Raw genomic sequence first — 24,056 nt, 5'->3', positions numbered from 1 at the left:
ACGCCACCGGTCACGCTTCATTCGCCTGACATATACTAAGCTTACCTTGTGTTTAAGAGATTTTCCAGGAGAATTTTCATTCTTTCCACATAAAACAACACTGAAATGAAAGAAATCTGTGATACACAAAAAATGAAAATTTGAATGTATAAACGATTTATACATTAAACATTCAAAATTTACATTTTTCAGAGTTTTTTTTGGAAGTTTAAAGCGTTTTTAGCTAGTAGTAAATATTGAGATAGGATGTGGGAACACCGAGGAAACTGTGTACACATTCGGCAACTCAAATTCAGTTGACCTTTTTTTATTCAAAATTCGTATGGCCCACTTTTGAGCCTTTGAATTATTCCATAATTGTTTTTCACAAAAGAAACAAGGATGCCAACAACAATTACTCACGAAGCACAAAAAATCATTGATGGAAATACGGAAAAGTAATTTAAAGAGCATCTTTTTAGTGGTCATCAATTAAGAATATTTAAAAAAAAACGAAACCTTTCACTTATATGTTTAATATTTTTTTTGTAGCATGACTGACACACAGACGCAGTGTTTCGGAGCTGGAGCCGGGAGCCGTGGAGCCGCCATATTTTGCTGGAGCCGGAGCCGTAATTTTCGTTAAAAAAACGGCTCCGGCACCGGACTAGATAAATAAAGAGATTTTTTTTATAAATTATAATTTGGTAACTCTGTTTTGTCATGTGCAAATGCCCTTTTTAAGTTTTCCAAGTCCATTTTTATCAAAAATTGCTCTTTTAAAATGTTCAAAAGTCAAAAATAAAAAATACTTTTTATGAAGAAAAAAAATATGTCGAGTTTTTCTTGATTTTAGGTCGGAGCCGGAGCCGCACCAAAATCAAACGGCTCTGAAACGCTGCACAGACGAATCAAGTAAATTATATAATAGAGGATCATAGGTATAGTAAATCTTCAAAAAAAATCAGACATTTACCTCGAATAGTAGCCGAGAAAAATTACATTTCCTATTTGGTTACGGACTGACGTTAGAAGCATGACTCATTACCCTTTACGCTGATGCCCTTTAGGTAAGGTTTACGCAGTCAAGATAACAATGAGCAAAATCCAAGAACCTGATTTATCCAGAGAAAGATTTATCTTTGTTTCTTTAGAAATGTTTTTATTTTTAGCTTCCGGACCCAAAAACAGGATGAGTTGTATTTTTAACTGGCAGGAATAAAGTATTCTTTATATTAACTTTGGCAACTAGATTTTAATGTAACAAATACTAGTTGCTTCGCAGTAGGAGGTCAGAAAATAGCTTAAAACCATACTCAAGATATTTATAAGGCTTCCCTGAAAAGTACAACATACTCCACTCAGTAGTTTCAGAGATATTTTGCTTCAAACAGAACACTTTACTACTTTAAAATAGAATAATAATAATCATTTAGTATTCTTATATAAAAGTAACAAGATGTATATCAGTCTGTGTGAATGTAAGGATTTTACTGGCCACTTCTTATATGCACCATAGTTAAACAAAATACATATTATGGGCGAGTTTACCTCTACTCTCCCAAGTTAAATCACCCCTAGAAAAATCTCACCCACCCCTTTTTAAACAGGGATACGCCAATTGCAATGGTTGTACAATGTACATCCCTTATGATGATAAACTAAATTTCCTCTGCTGTACATTAAAATCATTGGTTGAAGTATACATTAATTACTATTCCTTTATCTCTGATTATTATTATAAGGTTATATTTCTTCTTCTTTCATTAATGAAATACACAGGAAATCAATTTTTAAAGAGATTTAGATAGAGATACTGCAAAACAATTGGAATTACAACATGCAGGAATCTTAAGGGATAAGACTTTGGACGTTAGATTGATACACCTCCAATTATGTTAAACAAAATCACCCCATCTATAAGTAAAATGATGCTTGTCTGTGTGATCCAAAGGATTTCGATAACCGCCGAACCGATATGGTTCTCTATTACAATGTAGCTTATCATAGGTACAAGGAAATTTTTTTTTTGGCGGAGAGTAATTCCATCCTCCCAAGAGAAATTGTCCTTGAAAAATCCCACCCCCCCCCCCCCCACCACAAATAAAAATGATTTTTACTTTTTCTTTTTAAAACTAAAATTGATAATTTGCGAGTTTCGACCCTCCACCCACCTCAGGTGCTTCTAGAGACCTCCATGGGAGTAGCATTCAGTTATTAATATTTTATAATTTAAATCCCAATCCGAACTCCATTCTAATTAAGAATGAAAACCATTCTTGAGAAATTTATATAAAAAGAATAAGAAAATTAAATCTGCGTTTTGAAATTTATCTAAAGAAAATATCTTTAAATAACATTAGAATTATTATGAGACATCTAAATTTGAACTATTTTCTAATTAAAAATCTAAAATTAAACCAAAAAAGTTTATTTTCATTAGTATTGACAAAACAAGGGGATGGATTAACTCAACCTAAACTAAAATAGCCTAAAACCTGAAAATTTCATATTTAACCAGACATTCTACAATGACAGACAGACGGATATAATAAAAGTGGATAAATAAATACCTTGCTTTTTCTCGTCTAACAGAAAATTTTCGCAATCCAAAGCAATCTAAAAATACAAATGATAACATTACTTCCAGTATGGCTTCCTAACCGATTAATATCCGATGGATTAGAACAGGTTCTCAACTGTATAGGATCGAATATATAGACATTTTCCCACGAATATAAAAATAAAAATCATAGATTTAATACCAGTTTTGTTAGCCTGGGCCTTCGGCCCCTGGGGTCTAACAAAACTGATTTTATTTTTACATTTTTTTATTTTATTATACAAGCTGTCTATAATACGATGCGATAAATAATTATAATATTTGCAAAAAATAAATCAAATGAGAAATAATGTAGATATCCCTATCTCTCAGTATAGGTATACAACCCTCTTTATATGAACATACGGAGGACATAACTTATAAAAATCGTACTTTTTCTAATATCAATTATCTTTTTACGGCGGTTTCCCTCATAACGAATATGGACTACAATTAAACATTTTTTTATTTTATAAAAAGCTTATTTTTAATGCTTAGTTTAATTTAGGTTAGGTTTAGTAAGGGTTAACCGCACTGGGGTAGGACCCGTAGGGATAGGGCCAGAAATGACTAGAAATATTTTGCTTTAAAAACTAAAAATGAGAGAGATGGGAGGACTGGGGGAGGCTCAGTAGTTCATTTATTGATACAAGTAAAAGAACTTCTTATCCTTCAAACAATTAGAAATGTATTTAGTTCTTATTTGTTGACTATAGCATTTTTATATTCTAACAAGGACGAGTATTTGCATTATACAAAGTTGCGTGCACAGGGTTTCTCCAGGGATAGGGGGGATTAGTGCACTTAGCCAGGGAGTAATGGAGGGGACAATGGGCAATTAATTCAATTTAAGAGTTTTCAAAGAAAGGCTATGAAATCCAGATTAATCCAGAAAATTTGGAGGAAATTGTAAAGGGATTTTTAGTTAAATTTAATAAACTATATAACTAAGGAAAAATTCCAAGAAAAAAAGCAATCATTTGAAAATTAGATTACCATTATATCAGACTGAAGTAACCATTCTGTAGTTAATTACTAGAAATTCTCCCTGAAACTCTACAGATGACAGGGAAAGGGAAAAGAGAGGTAGGGGCAAGGGATATAAACAGGGAAAAAAGGGACAGGCAGACGAAATCACAACTTGTTTTTGATGTAATATTTTGAGGTTATATGGTGTGATTTTTATATTACAAGATTATTGGACCCGGCCAACTGCTAGTTGGCTGGGCAAGAATATCCTGTTTATTTCCCTTGCCCCCACCTCCCTTCTCCTTTTCCCTATCGTCTGTTTTAATAAAGGGAGGGGGGGGGGGAGAGGAGAGTGAAATAGATTATGGAAGGGGGCCGTGTATTCCTAACTTTTATATTTAAACTACTCTTATTCTGGTATATTCAAAACTAGCACAGCGAGTAGCGGCATTTCATGCGCTAGTACCCAAACTCATTCAGAAACTGCTTATTTCTTGCACATTCCCTTTAAGCCAGTACCCAAAGTCTGAGACTCCTATAAATCGAATATTCACGTAGCGCACTCGAAAAGATTGCAACCCCCCTTTAATTCAAATTGTGGGTCATGTGATCTTTAGAGATTTGCAGACATAAAATAAATCCTGTCTGATAAATTTTTACATGTTATAAGTAAATAGTGGGCTACGTTGACGTTAATGACTGACAAATCAACCAACAAGGATGGTATGTAGAGTAAATTTGTTGTTATTAAAAAAGAAATCTTCTTTAATGTGTGGTCAGTACACTGATTTAATCAAGGTTGAGTACACCAACATTAATAAAAGCGAAGCTTTCCAATAATTAGGGTCGGTCTGTCCGTAAAATTTAGCTTTTTGGGTTAATTTAGACATGTTAGAATTGTCTTTTAAACTTAACGTGATGATTTCTGTAGTAGTTAGGTACGATTTAGAAAGCGTAGCAATTCTATTACGAGAATGTCCGTACGTCCATTTTAAACATGTGGATTTTAACTTTTTTAACATCTAATTTTCTATGTGATATAATTATCCGATTGGTCTGATTTTTAGAGTACTGATTCCTATTACAACAAGAAACAATATTATAAGCGAAGCATCTCTATAATCAAGTTTTTAGAAACAAATTTACGTATAATTTTGTCAAAGCTTTAATATTTATATTTTGCATATTCTGACACTTTACAAGAGTTAATGTTCGTCTGTCCTACCTTTTTAGAGCTTCGCTTTTATGGATGTTGTCATCCTTGTTAAGATGTATCTATACAGGATAAGACAATTGACGGTAGATTGATGTACATCCCCAATTACGATGAATACAATTACTACTTCTATAGAATAAAATTGTTTATTGGTTTAAAAGTTTGGATAGTGCTATGTTGATTAAAGAAAAAAATAACAAAGGTTAAATAAAAAAATACTCTTGTTTTTAATTTTTTTATTTATAGGACAGTAATATTCGTGTTGCTAACTACAAAAATAATATTTTTTTTGTCTTTTTTTCTGTTGTTAAAAAAGAATGTTTTTCAACTAAAAACTAATCATTATCTGAAATATAATACCATAGAAAGGAACATAATATATAATAATGGTTAATCAAAATATATCGGTAAAAAAACAGGACTCGACTGCCGCACCCGGAATCAGCTTTTTATGTGAAAGCCGCAAAATAACCGATTATTAAAGTTTAAGAAAATCTGTAGCCTCAAAATTTTAAATAAAACTTCAGTCGCAAGGCATGTGCACTGTAATAATAATAGATTTAGAATGTACGTGGAAAATCGATTTTAATTTTGGGAAGATCTTGACCAAAGAAGATAAAGTATAGAATAGAATCCAGGTAGAAGATTCTGTCTGGCTAGCCTGAAGTAAAATTGGACCATTTGAAAGACCAAAACGGCTATAAGGCTGTTAGTAAATAACATGATTTCAGTAATTATTCTGAAAAAATATTCAAAATAAATTCCTTTTGCAATAATTTACTAAAAGCCTTGTAGCCAAGCTTCCACCTTTCTCTTCCTTATTCACAATAGATTAAAAATGAATTTGATGTGCATTTTAAGCCTTAAAAAATTTAATCATGTAAGAAATTTACAAAAATGTTGGTCTCGGTATTTATATTATAAAAAACTAGGTTGCGCTCTTGTGTATGTTTTTAAACAGCTGATTTATACATGATAGCAACTACATCCATACATACTTGTGGTAGAGGGGGAGGGGGGAGGAAGGGGTTGTACCCAATTAGCTGACCCTTGAAAATTACAAATGTGGTCAATCATACTTACCAAAATTAAAACAACATGATGTTCAGTGATTTTCCATCTTTGTCTAAAACGATCAAGCAATTATTGCTATCTTCACTCCAATAAGAGGTGTGTATCAGAGGTGGTAGCCTTAGTCAGATACTTATGTCTCTGGGTAAAGTATTACCCTTTGAATATAGAGAATGTTTGTAAATTGTTCTATAGTCAAACTTGTTACACTACATATAATTTAAATTATGAAGATCAAATAAAATTTTAACAATATATATTAGATTTTGATACAAATTGAAGTTTTCTAATTTTGTCCAACTAGTCATTGTGATTTGTACTTTAGCACTATTGTCATTACTGCGCAAGTCAAAGATTTCTTCTAATTTCCCAGAAATTTTTAGGGTTTTCACTTCTATTCCTCCTTATTCTATGATCTTGACATTGCTCGTGTAATCATTCTACAAATAGACTGCTAAAGTCATCAACAAGTTGGGAGCTCATGTCCCAACTTCCATAAAGATTATGTTATAGATGTATTAAATATTATGGATGAAAAAGTATAGAATATTAGATGTATTTTTGTCAATATGTAGACCTGTATAATTGACAGCAAAACTGTGAAAATGACAGTGCAATAACTGTTTTTTTGTCATACCCCTTAAAAATGCAGGTGTGAATTTGACAGTAAAACTGTGTTTATGACAGTCAAATCACTGTGTTTATGACAGTATTATTACTGTATTTTTGCTAGTGGTAAAGCTGCCATGTACCCGGATATTGTCGTCAATTTAGGTTGCTAATATGGACATCAACTATTGTTTAGTTGGTTCATCCAGTAGGAGGGGAGGGGATGGGGTAAAGGTGTTGGATGAGGGGAATCGGTATTTTAGCCTGATACAAGTTTCACTTTATTAAAGTACATTATAATCTAGTGTAAGATCCAATTCCAAATAATAATAAATCCATTGTAATAATACAATCTGAAGACGCAAAGTTAAAAAATCGCAGAAACGACTGTCAACCCTTGAATAAAAGGAATGAATAGAATAAGAGCCTTCTAAGTAATCCCTTTTATATTTTACTTGAATGGATAATTTTAATGATTTGACTTTCATAAATGAACACTGAACATAAAGTATATTTTTAGTTTCTATGGGTAAAATGAGTGAAAGAAAAAAACCTTCTATAAATAGATGTTTAGTGGCCATTAAATTGAAAAAGAGAGAAGAGTATGATAAACAATTTAAATTCACAAAACCTTTATAAGTAGGTTCATAAACATGTGTTACTTTTGTAATTTGTTTAATGACAGATCAACGGACCTAGTAAGTTTTATACTCGATGATCTTTTAATGAGTAACTTCACCAAAAAATCAGCAGACAATCTTAAATAGCGGCTGAGAAAATCACATTTCCTACCATGACGTTACGGACGGACTAACAAAGAATTAGAAAGAAAATTTTAGGCGTTGGCATTCCCCCCCCCCCCCCCCACAAAAATATAAAAAAGGATTTTTGGTCTATTAGTATAGTCTACCTTTTTCATTCTTGTCCTCCGGTTCGTTGTACAGGAAAAGACAACCTGAAAAATAAAATAACTAACAAGGACGGTTAAAGCCAACGGCAGAGTAGCTGCGATCACTTAATAAAGCTGATCATATAAGCTTGTATAAGATATTTGCCTGTTTTTTTTATCGACATTATATTAAACATTAAGTTTTCATATAAAAAAAATTAAGGGAAACGGTGCTGTAAATTATACTGGTACCCAATGTTTTGTAACCAAGATATCTTAATTAATGGCTAAAAACTTTGGGTACTTTTAATAAATTTTAATTGGTTGGTCCAAAGTAATAGTAATTTTAAACCAATTTCAGATGGGGCAACTTTGTCTATCATCAATGGGAATATTTAATATTTCATCGTTCATTGTTTTATCCCTTGGAAAAAGGCAATGGGTAATGTTAATTTTGAATTGCATGTGAAGCACAATACATTTGTCCCAATAATGATAATTCACCTGATTTGATTACTGCCCAGTAGCGAGGCTTCTTAAAGAATGTTTCTTTTCTGTAGATCCATCCAGAGATTTCTAAAAATAAAATTTAGTAAAAACCGTAAAAGTGTCGAACTATGACGTCAGAAAAAATTAACAATTAACCAATAAGAAGCCAGTATTCACTGTGGTAAAATAAATAGCGGCCTCTCATTAGTTAATTGTTAATTTTTTCTGACGTCATAGTTCGACACTTTTACTGTTTTCAATTTAGTAATTTAGACGCGTGATAAAAATATTAAATGAATTAGTAGAAGAAGCAAATTTTTATTGTACTTTCCTCAAAAGTGTCGAGCACCCACCCCCATGCCCCTTTCCCCTCTTAATAAATTCCTATCCTATTCCTTGTGGGGGGGGGGGGGGGGCTCTCTCTGAGGGACCTATAACTGCGATGCAATAACCCTACAGGGCTACCCAACCTAACCCAACCCGAATAAACAAACCCTCCCATTCCTCTTTTTTAAATAAGAGTTGGGGGAGTGGGGTTCTGTGCCTAACTGTCTAACTCTTTGAAGTACCATGCGAAATTTTCGCTAACCTTTAAATATGGTATGTATAACAGTAGATTGATCTTTTTTACATAAGGAAAAAATTCCTTATTAAAATATTGATAAATTCTTAAAAATCACGTAAATGTTTTTTTTTTAATTTTAATGTTAAAATTGCATTTTTCTGAAACACGTGACATTTATCAATATTAAACTTGTGAAAATATCTATTTTAAATGTCAAAATACAAAAACTTATTAAAACAAGGATAATAACGGCCAAGAGTAGCGAAGCTGTTTAGTAAAAAGGGTACTATGAAAAGGAAAAGTCTAAAACTTTTCAGTGAACGGTTAGTGTTAGTAAACCGGATGGTATAATTTACATTGGGCTTGGGGTAATAACTCACACTTAAATGTTCTGGACAGCACTAAAAATGAAATTGTATTGTTTAAGTAAGGAAAAGGCAAATAACTCATTATTCTAATAAGGGTATTATTCAAATACAACGAAGATAAAAAAACTTGAAGCTTTTTATATTGCCTACCATTGGTCAATTAAAATGTATACTGGCCTGCAATTGGTCAATTAAATTGTATACTGGCCTGCCATTGGTAATTCAGTCTGTGTATTTGCCGTTCATCGGTCATTTGTATTGTAAGACGTCATTATTTATATGTAGTATGCACTTACTAGTTTCTGAAGATTGAAGATCAGGTGATGTGTCAGAATCAGATTCATAATCCTGTAAAACAAATGCTGAATTAAACAGGTATATCTGAGTTCACGCTGTGCCTTTTTCTGTATTATTTCTTTTCAGACAAAAAAAAAATGATAATTAAATGTTGGCTAAGAGATATTTTGATTCTTTTCAACTTTATTATTAATATAACAAATAAAGTCCATATTTTTATTTTAAAACAATTATGCTTATATAGAAAATTGTTATTAAATAACTCTATGAGTGATTTTTCCAACATTTTTACTTCTGATATTACCAAAGCATTTGATTAAAACTATCATTATTTAAATATTTATTAGAAGAAGTTAAGGAAATGTTAAATAAAAGCAAATTTGTAGAAAAATGTGAAAATAAGATTATTTGTTGTTGTCGGGATGTCTATGTGCAGATTAAGAATTAGTTTTAAAAAGCTTTGCTGTACTATGACATTATTGTCCTTGTTACTAGATTTAACTTGATAATAACCTGAGAAGCAAAGCTGGAATCTAAAGAATCTTCACCATTTCTCAAATCTAAATCAAGTAGAAAGAAACTTTTAATAACCAAAGAAATCATTATTTAAATGTAATGTTTGTCCGTCTGTAGTTAATGATCTTAAACCGATGAACCGATATGTTTCTCCTTTAGAGTAAAGCTTTCTATGGGCTATTATTTTGGCGGGTTACCTCCTCGCTTCAAAGAAATCTTTAAAAAAAAACCGTTTTTTTCTTTTATAAAAAAAATAAAATTTATGTATCGACGTATCGAGTTTTATGTTGATATAACATCAGCATCAAATTACCTTGTCGTAAAGAATGTACAGTGGCATAGTGACCCTCATCCTCATCATCCATAGATTCGATATCTTTATCATCATGGGTTTCTAAGTTATCATCGCCTATGTCTTCAGTTTTGTTTCTAGACTTAGTTTCTCCATTTGTGAGTTCATTCCTTTTTTTTGTTAACCAGCCTTATTTTCTTACAGTGGAGTGCACAGGGATTTGCCGGAGGTAAAAATGGTAAATTCAAGCAGCCCTCTAACTTCAATTTAAAGGTGGGTGTTAGTTTCCCAGTTCCGCAAGTAATTGATATCATGATTATCGTAAGGCAGTTACTCTATAATCAGAATATTTTCATATGTCTGTCACCCGAATCTTCTGAAAAAAATTCTTTATTGAGTTTTAAAAATATATCTATTTGATTATCATAGGCAAGGCTCGGCAGCCACAGCATAATTAGCAAGGCTCAGCAGCCACAGCATTTGTATTGCTGAAAATAAAGGGATCCAAAGGGACAAGACATTGGCCGATAAATTGATGTACATCCCAAATGATGTTACATAAAATTACCCCTTCTTTAAATTGCAATTAGTGATTGTAACGTTTGGAATCAACTTAATGAACCAACCAATCAAAATTCAATAAAAGTCCTAAAAGTTGTTTAGCCAACGATAAGAAAACGTTATTATATAACTTTGGGGACTAGTGTTAAAAATAATGAAAATGGACGCTGGTTATCCCTGTTCAATGAATCTTTACTGTTTAAGGTCCTAATTGATGAATCCTTTTCCAATTTGTCGTTCCCGGATTTTCCAGATTTCCTGCCTCCCGGAGATTCACAGGTCTCTCCCCGGTTCCAGGTAGAAATTTGGGGTGAGCATTTCACTGGAGTTGAGGTCCTTAGAATAATTAAAATTTCATTGTTTTAGTTTACATCAGGAATCTTAAGGGATAAGAAAATGGACGATAATTGTTATATGACCCTAATGCTTATAGAAAAAATTACCACTTCTGTAGAAAACCTCTATTGATTGAAACGTTTGAACACCAAACAATACAAATTTAATAAAAAAAGTAGTATAAAGTTTTTGAGCCAACGTAATGTACTTTCATTTTTGAATTTCATCTATGCCTCTAGGAGCACTTAAGAGGGAGAGAAATTCGCCCCACCCCCTAATTTTAAATTTTAGTTTTTAAATAAAAAGTAAAATAATTTTTGGGGGAGGTCATTTTTTTCAATTAATTTATATTAGGAGAGTGTTTGTACCCTCCCCCTAAATAGTATTAAACATTCCCAGGACCTTTGGGAAGCCGCATTTCAAGGATAACTATCGGTCAGTGGTTAGCAAGGTCCTTTGGTACAAACAGACATACAGACACACACACACAGAAAACCTGTGACTTCTATAGGATAGCACCGATACGCTTAGGGGAAATGTGATTTTTTTTTGCTGCTTTTAAGATAGAAGGCAGAGATTAACTTACTTATCTGGTTGGAAGGGCTGAGAAATTCGTTTACTTCTTCTGTTGATAGTAGCACAATCAGGTGGCCTTTAAATAACAAATGTAAATAATTGGTTAGAAACATTAATAGGTAACAGGAATAAGGTATAGCCAACAAGAAAAATAAATCTAAAATAATATTTGGGGGGCATATGAAAATGTTGTCAAGTTATGATCACACGCAACAGCTGAAAATCACATATAGGTTTTATCCCGAATGAATTTTATTGTTGGTAAAATCTGAATAGGTAAATGGACGATAAATCAAAGTGCATACCTAATCATAATAAGCAAAATTAATTCTTCTATGTATTAAATTTTAGTTTGAAAAGTTTATATATTGCAATTCTTTGTACCAACCTATCAAGATTCAATCAAAGTAACCAACTAAAGTTTTTCGTCTACTAATGAGAGAACATGTATATGATATTTTGGGTACTGGAATAATTTACAATTTATATTGTACTTTATCATATTCTTAGTGGAATTGCCCCTAGCATCTTGGGGCTCTATAGGACAGGAAGGTGCTAGATAAATGGCCTGAAACCATCCTCAGATATAAATAAAAAAAAAGATAGTTTAAAACCTTTCCTGGAACTAAATGTAGATTCCCTATAATGGAGAACTTAATCGGTTCAACACTTTTTAAAATCTCAAGCTTCAGACAAAAAACCTTACTACTTTATATAAAGGATACTTATATCAAAATTTTTATAAACACGCTGTCTTATTCGTTGGCCTGAAAAAGTACTAACCTGTCATATAATCTCTCTTCTTCGCAGTCATCATTTTCTATTGACCTAAAAATGAAAGAGTTGGTAATTTTACTCGAAAATTCGTTTCGAGCACAGAACCCATTTCACCTCATTTTAAAACATTGAAAAATATGACGGGGGTGGTTTCGTTTAGGTTAGGTTATAAAGGGTACTAGGTAGTGTTAGGAACTTTTTTCAGAATATTTAAAAGAGGGGGGGGGGGGATTAGTAAAGTTAGCATCTTTGTTTGTTCAATAGTATAGACCAACAGAACCTACTTGCAGGGTAGATTCGATAATAAAATGTATTAGAAAAATTTTTCAACAAAATATTATGGCTTGAAAGCCTGTTTTTAAGGGTGCATCTACTATATTTTTATGATGTGTCCAAACGTATGTCATTCGAGGTCTGCAGATTAGAGTGACGTACTACTAAAATTTTTTCTAGTGATAGTTCCCTGAAATGCATTAGTTTTAAACTTAAAGATTTTAAGTATTTTTTTGGCAGATTAAGGAAGGGGATGGAGTAATGGGGTAGAAGGGGGAAATAGCTATTTATGCCCGCTTCTTGTTTAACTTTATAAGAGAAAATGAAAACCTGGTGTAAGATTAATAATATATTCATTAATCTAACTGTAGAAATGTACTTTTTCACAGCTTTTTGGAATACATACATATTATAAGCACAAAATTTGGACATAATGGACCTTTTGTAGAGCCGCTACTCTTCAATTATTTCTGTTCGTAAGTCCAAAATTAAAATTTCATTATTATTTTTTTAACATAACCAAAAATAGAACTAAATATTTTTTACTGAACAAAAAGTATCCTTTTAGATGTAAAAGAAAAATAAACAAATAATTTAGATTCAGATCATAGCCATCAAAATTAAAGTTAATCCTGTAAAATTTTCATTTTTATCCGCTTTCCGCAGCTATGAAAATGAAATTATAAGATTAAAACCAGTTTTGTTAGACCCGAAAGAAGTAAAGCCCGAGTTAACAAAACTGGTATTAGTTTTACTTAACATTAAGTTGTCTGTAAGACGATACTATATTGGAAAAACATATATATTATGATATAATGTGGATTTCAAAAACTTTAAAAATTGCTTCGCAAAGAAACGTACTTGTTTGTTGAAAGGTCAATTTCTTAGAAGTATCATAAATTACCCAATAATCTTATGATCGCCATGAGTAAACTTAGAAATTTGTACAGCTTTTTGTGGCACATTAGAAATATAAATAATGAAAGAGGGGACATTGGACTGAAAATTAAACAGTAACCTAAAATCTTATGAACATCTTGATCTTACTAACTTTTGGGTACTTTTATAAAATCTTAATTTGGTGGTTCAAGCTAGAAGTGTCCAATCTTTTCTACCAATACTTTTAATCTACAGACAGGGTAATTTTGTTGGTATCATAGGGGATGAATATCAATTTATTATCCACTAGCGCTACTTCTCTAGCATCTAAGGATTTATTTTCCAAGGGGTAGGAAGGGGAAGAAAAAAGCCTAGAGCCATCCCAAGACTTTAATCTTAATATAAAATTGCCTCAAACCATCCAGGGACTTTTGTGAAAGTTATAACTTTTTTGGGAGGGTACCACCACCCTCCCTAGAGAAATCGACAAAAGTAAATAAAATATAAAAAACGCTGCTCTGCGGACATTTTTGCAATTAGCTAAAACCATAACTAACATTATCTAGCGGCGAAAAAAATACTTTGGTAAATATCTGATTTTAAAATAGATTGAAACAATTTTATGTGTCCCTTGAGGCCTCTAGGGGCGTAGCCGCTAGTGTTATATAATAGTATTATCTTATACATCAAGATACCTTGCAATAATATGAACAACTTCCATTGAAAGTACAGAAATGCAGCTGTACAAATGTAGTAAATGAGAGTATGAAATAGAGATAATACACATTGCACATATTAATTTATCTTTGAGCTATGGATACCAACGCCCTTGGTGATTAGAAAGGCATGCAAAAGAACCTTTTTATTATTAGCACAGATACTTTATAACTTTGTTGATATTATATGAATCTTATTACAGGATTCTAGAGGGATAAGACAATGGCCGATAAATTGATGTACATCCCCAAACATGATACACAAAATTACCCATTCTGAAATCAAACAAAATTCAAATTAGTCTCAAAAGTGGTTAAGCCATAAAATAACAAAATGTTATGATAAAACTTTGGGGACTGGTTTAAAAAACAGCTGAATATCACCCCCCCCCCCATTTCTATGATATTATTAACTTTTGGATGACCGAACTATAAATTGGCGCATTCCTAAATTTGCCGCCACAATGAACCAATGACAACTTGTTATTAGATGTTTATTGTCCAAGGCAACACGTTATTAATTAGATTTAGCGGCAAATTATGAATTCCAAATAGTCATCCATGTTTTGCAATTGTAATTTCTAATCATAAAAACAGCATTACATTATAAATTTTACTCATTGAATGAAAAATTAAATTAATTTTGTAATTCAAAAAATCCGCAGAATCGTATGAATTCAAACGCCTTACTTAGTCTATAAAGTGTTCAAACAAATTTGTCAAAAAAAATTTTACAAAAAATATCAGAATAAGCTAGCAATCAAATATATTGTTATAAACCTAAAAGATGCATTTTAGGAATCACTTTATTGGTCTACGACTTAGACTAAAACAAGAATAAATACTTCCAAAAAAAGCGAAGTTATTAAAGAAAATATTAACAATGTATAATTGAATGAAATAACTTGGATTTAATCATAATTTTTTCCATTTAATGTCACAATAGCGTTTTATTTGAATCTCTAGAATAACAAGGCCCTCGACAACGGGCTGTTTATTACACTAGTTCCCGAAGTTTTATAAATGTTTGTTGGGGACTTATATTGAATTTTGATTGGTTGGTTAGTTAGGTAGTGTGTCCAGACTTTTCAACCACTAATCTAGAGAGGTGGTAGTAATTTTGTATATCATCATTGGGGATGTGCAACTATTGTAGTCATATTATTTAAAGTATTAAATCTTATTAAGTACGAATGCGTTATTTTAAGATTGCAGAAAACTGTAATTTTTACGTCCTTGATTTTATTTGCCCTTAGGATATATAATCATTTTTTCTGTCTGAATATTTGTCAACTACAAGTTTATGTTACAGCGTTTGTACAACTGATATAAATATGTACTTTGAAATATCTTTTCCAGTTTGGCCGATTAATGTACGCTAGATTAAAACCGGTTCTCAGCCATACTGAAAAATCATGCATAGCATCGTAATACAGACAATTTTACACAAATATAATAATAAAAATCATAATACTGGTTTTAATTTATAATTTTTCATTTTAATATCCGCAGAAAGCTGTTAAATAACTGTTAAATAACTGTTATCTAAAGATTTAGTCAGATCCCCCAACCCTAATATTTTGATAAAAAGGGGGGGGGGATTTCCGGATTTGGAGAGGGGGGGGGGGGCTGGTAATCCTGAAAAAGTTGGACCCAAAATGTAAGCTGTTTTAGATATCTTATGTTACTTATAGAAATCACATTACTCTCCGAAAAATACTTCAAGACATATAACCAAAAAATTATGTTTTGTACTCATTATTTTAAGTACTGTACATTATAAACTAATCACTAGAATTGATGCCTTGGCGACCGCGCATACTTTGGTGTATCATTAAGTCATTCAAAACTGGACCCGACATTTTGTGATTGATTAACAAAATTTAATTTGTCCAAACGGGGACTCAAAACTATTCAAACGATTAAAATAAAAATCAGAATCAACCAATCAAAATTTAATAAGATGTCCAAAGTTTTTGAGTCAACAACGTAGTTATAAAACATTTGGTAACAGTATAATTTACAGTCCAATGTCCCCTCCCTCTAAATTTAAAAGCAAATAATAGTTTTTTTTTTATCGCATCGTATTATAAACAGCTTTTCGTGGATATTAAAATAAGAATTATTAAATTTAAACTAGTTTTGTTAACCCAAAGGGGCCGATGGCCCGGGTCAACAAAACTGATATTAATATCATGATTTTTATTTTAAAATTCGTGGAAAAGAGTCTATAATACGTTGCTGTACATGATTTTTCAGTATGGCTGAGAATCCGGTTCTAATACAGAGAATATTAATCGGTTTCAGAGACATACTGTAAAATTGTTTTTCTCCACATGTAATAAGCTGTGCTTGTTTTGTATCCATAAGGATCTTAAAACGATTAAAACCTTCATTTATTCTGATCATGTTTTAGGCTATTTTTTGTATTAATCCCAAACTTCAGCGGAAATCTACGTATTTTTTTTAAATAAATATTTACAATATATGCATCTTTGAGAGGAAAAATATGATAATTTTAGTTTTAAAGGGAATAGGATATTTCATTTTATTTCAAGCGAAGCATTTCTACATTTAATATAGGTCCCTCCGTCAGTAACATATAACATATGGTCCTTAATTAAGTCTTTTTGGAATTGTCCTATCGAAAATAATTCTGCAATAATAAGCAAAATTAAGTATAATTTTTAAAGCATTTTTTATAATTGCCTTTTTGTTAGCTTTTTCATTTGCCCTACTGTCTATAATTGCTTGAGTTTCGCTTTCATGGATTTGGTTATTTTTTCTTAATGAACGCTATGATTCAAAACTGTTCTATGAAGTGTTAATTAATTTTGAAATTAAGTGAGAAAAAAAATCAAATTGCGTTTGAAATTAGATTGGGATCTTTTAAGTAAAAAAACTATTTTTCCTGAACTACAAAAAAAACTACACATTTGTTGGTGATATCTTTCATGTTGCATCTGGACCAAGAAAGAACTTTAGATAACCGTGTATGCTGATTAAGGTTATGTTAGGTTAAAAATTTTTGATCTCAAAAGTTTAGAATATGATTAACTATGTCCAAAAGTAGCGCAGCAATTAAAGCAATATCACAATACAGATAAAACACATTTCTAAAATACTAATTGAAACTTTAAATAAGGATTGCAATTTTTGAAACCAAAGCTAGCTGCCTTGCGGACAAAAGTCTCTGGTTAAAGATGTGCTACATCGCCCCTCTCCTCCACCCAGCCCCCCCCCCCAAAAAAAAAATAGAAACCATAAAACTTAATGTTTCAAAATACACGAGATATACTAGAAGCAAATAAGCATTCATTAAAAAATAGTCGACATGATATTTTTGAGTTTTACAAAAATGGTTTGATCAAAATAGATTTATGTTTTTTTAGTCGTAAAACAAATCTATAATACAAAGTAGAACGATGTTTGTTTGTCTGTCTGTCTGTTTGTTTGTAGCGAAGGATCTCGCTAACCGCTGAACCGATCGGGTTCTCCTTTACAGGGTAGCTTCTCATAGGTCCTGGGAAGGTTTATAACTATTTTCTTGGGGGGGGTGGGACACCCCCAACCCCCCCAAGAAAAATACCCCCCCAAAATTTTTTTTTTCTTTTTAAAACTAAAATTAAAATAGTGGAGTCTACTACCCCCAGCCCCCCCCCAAAAAATTTCTCCCCCCCCCAAAATTTTTTTTTTAAATTTTCCTTTAAATCTAAAATACGAAAAATTGGTTTGATCAAACCTCTTGGGGCAAAGCCCCTAGTGGCTAATGGCAAAGCCGCTAGTACTTAATAATAAACGTACCTTATGATTAAGTTTAAAAATTAAACCCTTGCCTTGTACGTACAAATAAACAGCTTATACCAACAACAAAATTAATTCAAATCATAAATCACGAAACATACACGCGAATTTCAGCTGTCGTTGGGAGGCAACACATTGTAGAATTGACGCCCTTTTGACTTTTGTCTGCCCCCCAAATATTATCTTAGATTTATTTCGCTTGTTGGCTATACCTTTTTCCTGACAAATAACAAAGCAACAATTTGCTTTATCTTTTAGGAAAAACTTTATCATGTTAGATGTAAACGCCCACACTTTCGGGGAAGAGTTATAGAGTTGTACCTAACTTTAACAGGAATCATTGTGCCTACTTCAATTATAATAGAAAGGACAATTATAACATATTAACGATTATAGTAGATATAGATATAGATAATTGTAGAAGTTACCTGTTTTTATAGGTCCTGATATAGAAATGTATCCTATGGGTGATGGAGAGCTTGTGGTCTGCCAGGTGTTCAGGTATGTGTGACCCGTCCAGGGCCAACAAAAACTAAGAGAAAATGCAAATTTAAAAACAAGAACGAATAGCGAAGCTTTTTAAACAACTAAGTAATTATAGGAAATAAGTTTTGTTTTCTGAGTGTTTCACGAATTGTAATCCTATTATATAAATTAGTACGTTTTTATGTCTACAGCTAAAGATCTCGAAAAGTGCTGGTCTGAAACTTTAGAATTGTCTTGTTGTGGTTTTAAGCCATTTTCATGAACTTACCTTCCAGGGAATGGGCAAATGGTCCTATGAAATAAAGAATTAGGGTTTTTTTGTTTGTTTGTCTGTCTAACTCCTGAACCGACTTAGTTCTCTATCCTAGGGAAGCTTTATATAGGTCCTAGGATAGTTATTTTTTAAGTCTTAGGTTATTTTTAACCTATGTTTGTACGTTAATTGAACGATTGAGTTTCCCATATTTTAGAAGCATTGCATAGGTTATCTTAATGTAATCTTATAAGAACATACTAAAGAAAAATCTAAAAATATCAAATATTATTTCATAATTTATGATTTATCAACAGCTTTTGATACTTTACTTAATATTGTAATTTCTCAGAACTGAAGACTTAAAATATTCACTAATTGATTTTTTTACTTTATTCATTTTATATTAATCTTTTTTATGCTAAAATTTACAATACGCAATAAGGGTTGTAAAACTATATTTTCTTCAACCTAATTTTATTACAAATAATCATAATTGAAATAAATGTTTTTTGCTTTTCAGTATTAGATAAGAATGCTGTTTTAGAAACATCTGTTATTTTTCACACATGCAGAAAAATTGCAAGCACAATGGTTTATATTTAAATAGAAATGGTCTTTAATTTTACTCATTAATCACATTACGAATTGTAAATTGAGAAAGTTGCTCAATGTGACGTCATAAAAATGAGGGAGATGAGAGAAGAAATTTGAAAGAAACCCCCCTAAAATAGAGATGGATAATCACTCATTTTTTATGACGTCACATGCATTTTTTTGAGCAACTTTCTCAATTTACTTACGAATTGCACACAAAGTTCGAGGACTAGTTACAGAGAATCTGTGCTATTAACAGAAAGACGACACTAACAAACCTTCAGTGAAAAGCAGACAAATCTAACATTATAGAAAAGCTTAGCTTTAGAATGGAACAAGGAAAACAAAAAAACATGTATGGACAAACAAACAAAGTCGATAATACAACATATGTTCAGTGGTTATAAAACAGACATTTTTAACACAATGAATCGGCAGTCTAACTTAAACAGCAGCCGAAAACCACATATTTCATTCATTAAATTACGGATGGACTAACAGATAGACAAGGTGGATTATAAAGTAGCTTCATTACTTTTAAAAATATACCTTTTGGACATCTTTGAGAAAGTTTATAAGGTCTGTTATCTCTCTGCTCTAAAATAAAAGAAATATGTTTAAATATTTTGTTTAAAGGGGGGGGGGTTCTTGCTCGACTAGGCACTTTGTAAGAAACTGCTCAAAATGTAAAAAAAATGGTACCCTTACACTGAATCGTTTTTTATTGGCCTTTATAAAGATGTCTTGAATTATTTATAAACCAAAGATTGATAATAATATTTTTTCATAGAAATAAAATTTTATTCTAACGATATCCTAAAATAAAATCTAATTCACATTTAAATTAGATCTTTAAAAATAATTTTACTTAAATAGAACCCGTTTTGTATTCAATTACAGTGTAATTTAATTATATTTCTACCTTTTCAGTTTTCATAAAAATTAATTTTATAAATCTTTCTTGATCAATGGATAATATTAAAGACGTAAAAATACTTTTTAAAAATTCGTTATCTCAACAAGGATTATTGCGTCCAAAGGAAGAGAGACCTGGGTAGACCTGTAGGGTTAGGGACCCTCTCAGGGTTTGTTCATAGGAGCAAGAACCTTTTTTAATTTAAATAAAACTTAGGTGGTAAATTAATTATTAGAGTAAAACACTATAGGTTAACACTGTATCTCCCCATCGCATCAACCTTGTGCAACCTATCTATTGGGTCATTGAAAATCAACCAATAGTGTTGCTTATATTAACACAGCCAATTGTAGCAGAAAATATTTTAGAAGCAGACAGAAAATGTCATTGAAAAAGAAAGGGAGGTAGTTGTCTGTATATACATCTATACTATAGATTTGTTAATTAATCAGTGATTAACAGGCATTAATCGTAGATGATTGGATTACAGACAAACATTAGACCGAAGATGTAATCAAGTTTTTAAAAGCGAAGCTTTTTTATTATGAGGGTCGGTCCGTACGTCCGTCTGTCCGTGCGTCTGAGACAGATAGCTTTTTTTTGTTAATTTAGGCATGTTAGAATTGTCCTATCGATTTCAAACTTTGCATGGTGATTCCTGAAGTAGTTAGGTATGACTTAGAAAGCGTAGCAACTCTATAATCATTACCAGAATGTCCGTACGTCCATTTTAAACATGTTGATTTTTTACTTTTTTAACCAAAATTTTTTATGTGATCTAATTATCCGAATGTTCTGATTTTTGGGACAACAAAGTACAATATTATAAGCAAAGCAACTCTAAAATCAAGTCCTAAAAATGTAAGTATGTTCATAAACATTATCCTGTATCAAGAAGTTTTTCAACAAATTTACTCACAATTTTGCTTTGACTCTTATTCATTTAAATTCTGATTATTCAGTTCTGACACTATACAAGTGTTAATGTTCGTGTGTCCTATCGTTTCAGAGCTTCGCTTTTATGGATGTTGTCATCCTTGTTAAAGTATAAAAAAAAACTCTTCGTTGTGTAAATTCAAGTGTAGACAACAAATATTTGTGAATTTCGTGAGATCAAAATTTTAATAGTTGTACAAATATGGACATTAAATGTTAGATCAACTTGTCATCGATGTATAATAAGAAAAGGGGCAATGCTTTGACCAAAATTATGAGTATAAGAAGGGCACAGCAAAGACGATTGTTATACAGAGTTGCATGATCATTTTTTTAGAAAATATTATTTTCCCAGTAAAAAAAGTAAGTTTTAATGTTTTAATTTCTAAACGTTGTCAGTAAATATTACTATTTTTAACTAATGGAAAAAGTTAAAGACAAAATATAATTTATAGTTTTTCATAATTATTATAAAATTAAATGTTACAGACTAAAAGATCTACATCACGACTTATAGAGCAGCTTCGCATCTAAAATTGTATCTAAGGAAAATTCATATTAAAAGAAAATTGATCCATACATGCAATATTCTCAGTTAAACATGATAACTTACATCTTTTTAGATTTACAATACCTAGTTATACTAGTAATGAAAAATTTCCTTCAGACACGAGAAATCAGCTGTAAAAGTAAAGAAAATCGTTGACCCTTTAAAAGGCAAATCTTTGATGACGTCCAATTTTTTTTAAGCGGATGATGCTTTATATGACAACATAAACATAGACGTCCAAATGTGGGGGTAAAACTTTAAAACCCCTCTTTTTACACCCCTAAATTTTTTAAAATACATTAGATTACCCTCTAAAACATTGAAAACCTCTTTCTTTATCCCCCTTAATATAAAAAGCTTGGACGTCCCTGTACTTGAAATCGTGGGAGAATCCCGCCCAAACGAGGTAAATAGATATATGTAGTAAAATTACTAGTATTTTTACATACCCCTTGCTTCTAGGCAAAAAGAGGGGGTTGGGCTTCACTAATTAATTTTTTTTTTTTTTGGGGGGGGGTTGCATTAGGAATTTTGTGCGGTTAGCGAGATCTTAAGAGATGGACGGACAGACATCGTTCAACCTGGTATTATGAATAGATTAAAGACTTATCTTCTTGGAAGCCAATATAAGATATTTATAATAAATATAAATCAATGTACTATAAGATTTTCCTTATTTCTGAGTACTGATTCTACTCTACAATTTTAAATGTATGTTTATGTTTTACCGTTCTAGCAGCAAACATGACGTTTTTTCTGTCAGTCATCTGAGCACAAAAAGTATAAATTTTTAAGATTCGAGGTTGCGTGATTGATCAAATTTTAATCATAAATATTATGTTGAATGTGAGTGTGTGTCCGCCAAGCTCTTGTAAACGGCTCCAGGACAAACGCAGGAGTCCCAAACGTCGGAGTCGACAAACGCAGGAGTGTTAAAATATTAATTTTATCAAGTATTTCTATACAGATTAGGTTAGGTTAAGATATGAATGAACAAATAAGCCCCCGCATGGGTTAGGCATTTAAAAAACCTATAAGAAGGTCTAAAATAGGTTAGGTGAAGTGTCCACTCCGACGTTTGGGACTCCTGCGTTTGTCGTAGGACCTTGTAAACGACTTAACGTGCGTTCTACAAATTTTAGTAAAATTTAACATTTTAGGGTAGGTTATGGCTTTGGCTATTCAATATTCGGCTATTACAAGACACGGTCCCTAAAAAAAATACTTACCTAACCCAATCAAAAATAACTCCCTCCCAGTACAAAGCCCCAAGAGATCATTTGTAATATTTATTTGAATTAGTTTACCTGATTATAACTGCCCCCAGTATCCATTATAATCACAGATAACTTCAACACAAAATTCTAAAATTATACATTATAAATAAAATACACAGCAAATTTGCAACAATTTTATGTCTTACATTTTTTTGTATGACAAAATTTAAGTTTGTTGCGACTAAAAATTGTGGCGTCAGGCTGATTAAACTGAAATAGTTGTAATCGGCAGCGGCTGCGAATTGTTTTACTGCAGTTCACTAGGACACAGCTGCAACGGCTAAAAGATATCGGAAGAACAACGGTAGATCTGAGCTGGATCTTTAAATCATTTTAGTGGTGAGTCAGATCGGAGTGAGCCGAATTTCAGCCAATCACAGCGCGGCATTTTATAAAATTCTGTGCTCTCATTGGTGGAATGATTTAAAGATCCAGCTCTGGAGGAATGGTTGGATATAATAAACGTACGTGGATATTATGACAGGGCAAATTTTGTCGTTAAATTAAGTTGCTACAATAGTCCTCATTTATTGGTAAGTAAGTTCAGTAGGAGGGGAGAGGATAGGTTAAAATGATTTTAAGGGCCATTCTATTAGAGCAGGTGAAAAAAAGTTATAATATGTAGATTCTGGGGGGGATATTTAACTCGAGAAATAGTATTTTTTAGCTCAACTCGAATCTTTAAAAGATCGTCTAACTGTTCCTTTTAATAGGTTAAACATTTAGAGGCAAATTGTTTTTCTTTCTAATGGTAATTCCTTGTATAAATTTAATCAAAAATGTAAATAATTTACCTAAAATGCGGGAGGTCCTATAATGATGAAAATAACATACTCAAATACATTTATAATAATTATGTCATTTTTGTCTGAAATAAAAAAGAATGATTATTTACATTATAGGCAAAGCTGTACATCGCAACGTATTATAGACACTTTTTCGCGGATAGTAAATTGAAAAATTATAAGATTACTCAGTTTTTGTTTGCCCTGAGGGACCGAATGCCCACGCTAATAAAACTGTTGTAAATATTATCATTTTTAAAAGCGAAGCTTTTCTGTAATTAGGGTCGGTCCGTCCGTCCGTCCGAGATAGATAGCTTTTATTTGTTAATTTAGGCATGTTATAATTGTCCTATCGATTTCAAACTTTGCATGATGATTCCTGTAGTAGTTAGGTACGATTTAGAAAGCGTAGCAACTCTATAATCGTTACTAGAATGTCCGTACGTCCATTTTAAACATGTTGATTTTTCTA

At 31.8% G+C, this 24,056-nt stretch overlaps 1 protein-coding gene across 2 annotated transcripts in view; it reads right to left on the bottom strand.

The window, feature by feature from the left end:
* LOC145322752 (uncharacterized) overlaps positions 1 to 23,684 on the bottom strand; it is a 46,969-nt gene extending 23,285 nt beyond the window's left edge. For both annotated transcript variants that reach the window (XM_080165002.1, XM_080165000.1), the window contains exons 1-14: positions 23,594 to 23,684; positions 22,830 to 22,886; positions 19,670 to 19,717; positions 18,213 to 18,316; positions 12,119 to 12,163; positions 11,346 to 11,411; positions 10,603 to 10,759; positions 9,884 to 10,034; positions 9,568 to 9,614; positions 9,054 to 9,105; positions 7,840 to 7,911; positions 7,357 to 7,401; positions 2,553 to 2,598; positions 46 to 100 (exon numbers count right to left, since the gene is read on the bottom strand). In XM_080165002.1, coding sequence (XP_080021128.1) covers positions 46 to 100; positions 2,553 to 2,598; positions 7,357 to 7,401; positions 7,840 to 7,911; positions 9,054 to 9,105; positions 9,568 to 9,614; positions 9,884 to 10,034; positions 10,603 to 10,759; positions 11,346 to 11,411; positions 12,119 to 12,163; positions 18,213 to 18,316; positions 19,670 to 19,717; positions 22,830 to 22,856 — 915 coding nt within the window. In that variant the 5' untranslated portion in view covers positions 22,857 to 22,886; positions 23,594 to 23,684. The remainder of the gene's footprint in view (positions 1 to 45; positions 101 to 2,552; positions 2,599 to 7,356; positions 7,402 to 7,839; positions 7,912 to 9,053; positions 9,106 to 9,567; positions 9,615 to 9,883; positions 10,035 to 10,602; positions 10,760 to 11,345; positions 11,412 to 12,118; positions 12,164 to 18,212; positions 18,317 to 19,669; positions 19,718 to 22,829; positions 22,887 to 23,593) is intronic.
* Positions 23,685 to 24,056: the final 372 nt, after the last annotated feature.

This window comes from Acartia tonsa, chromosome 6 (genome assembly GCF_053477335.1).
Source record: "Acartia tonsa isolate MP-2025a chromosome 6, ASM5347733v1, whole genome shotgun sequence".
Taxonomy (NCBI): domain Eukaryota; kingdom Metazoa; phylum Arthropoda; class Copepoda; order Calanoida; family Acartiidae; genus Acartia; species Acartia tonsa.
This window is presented reverse-complemented; position numbering and strand designations above follow the sequence as displayed.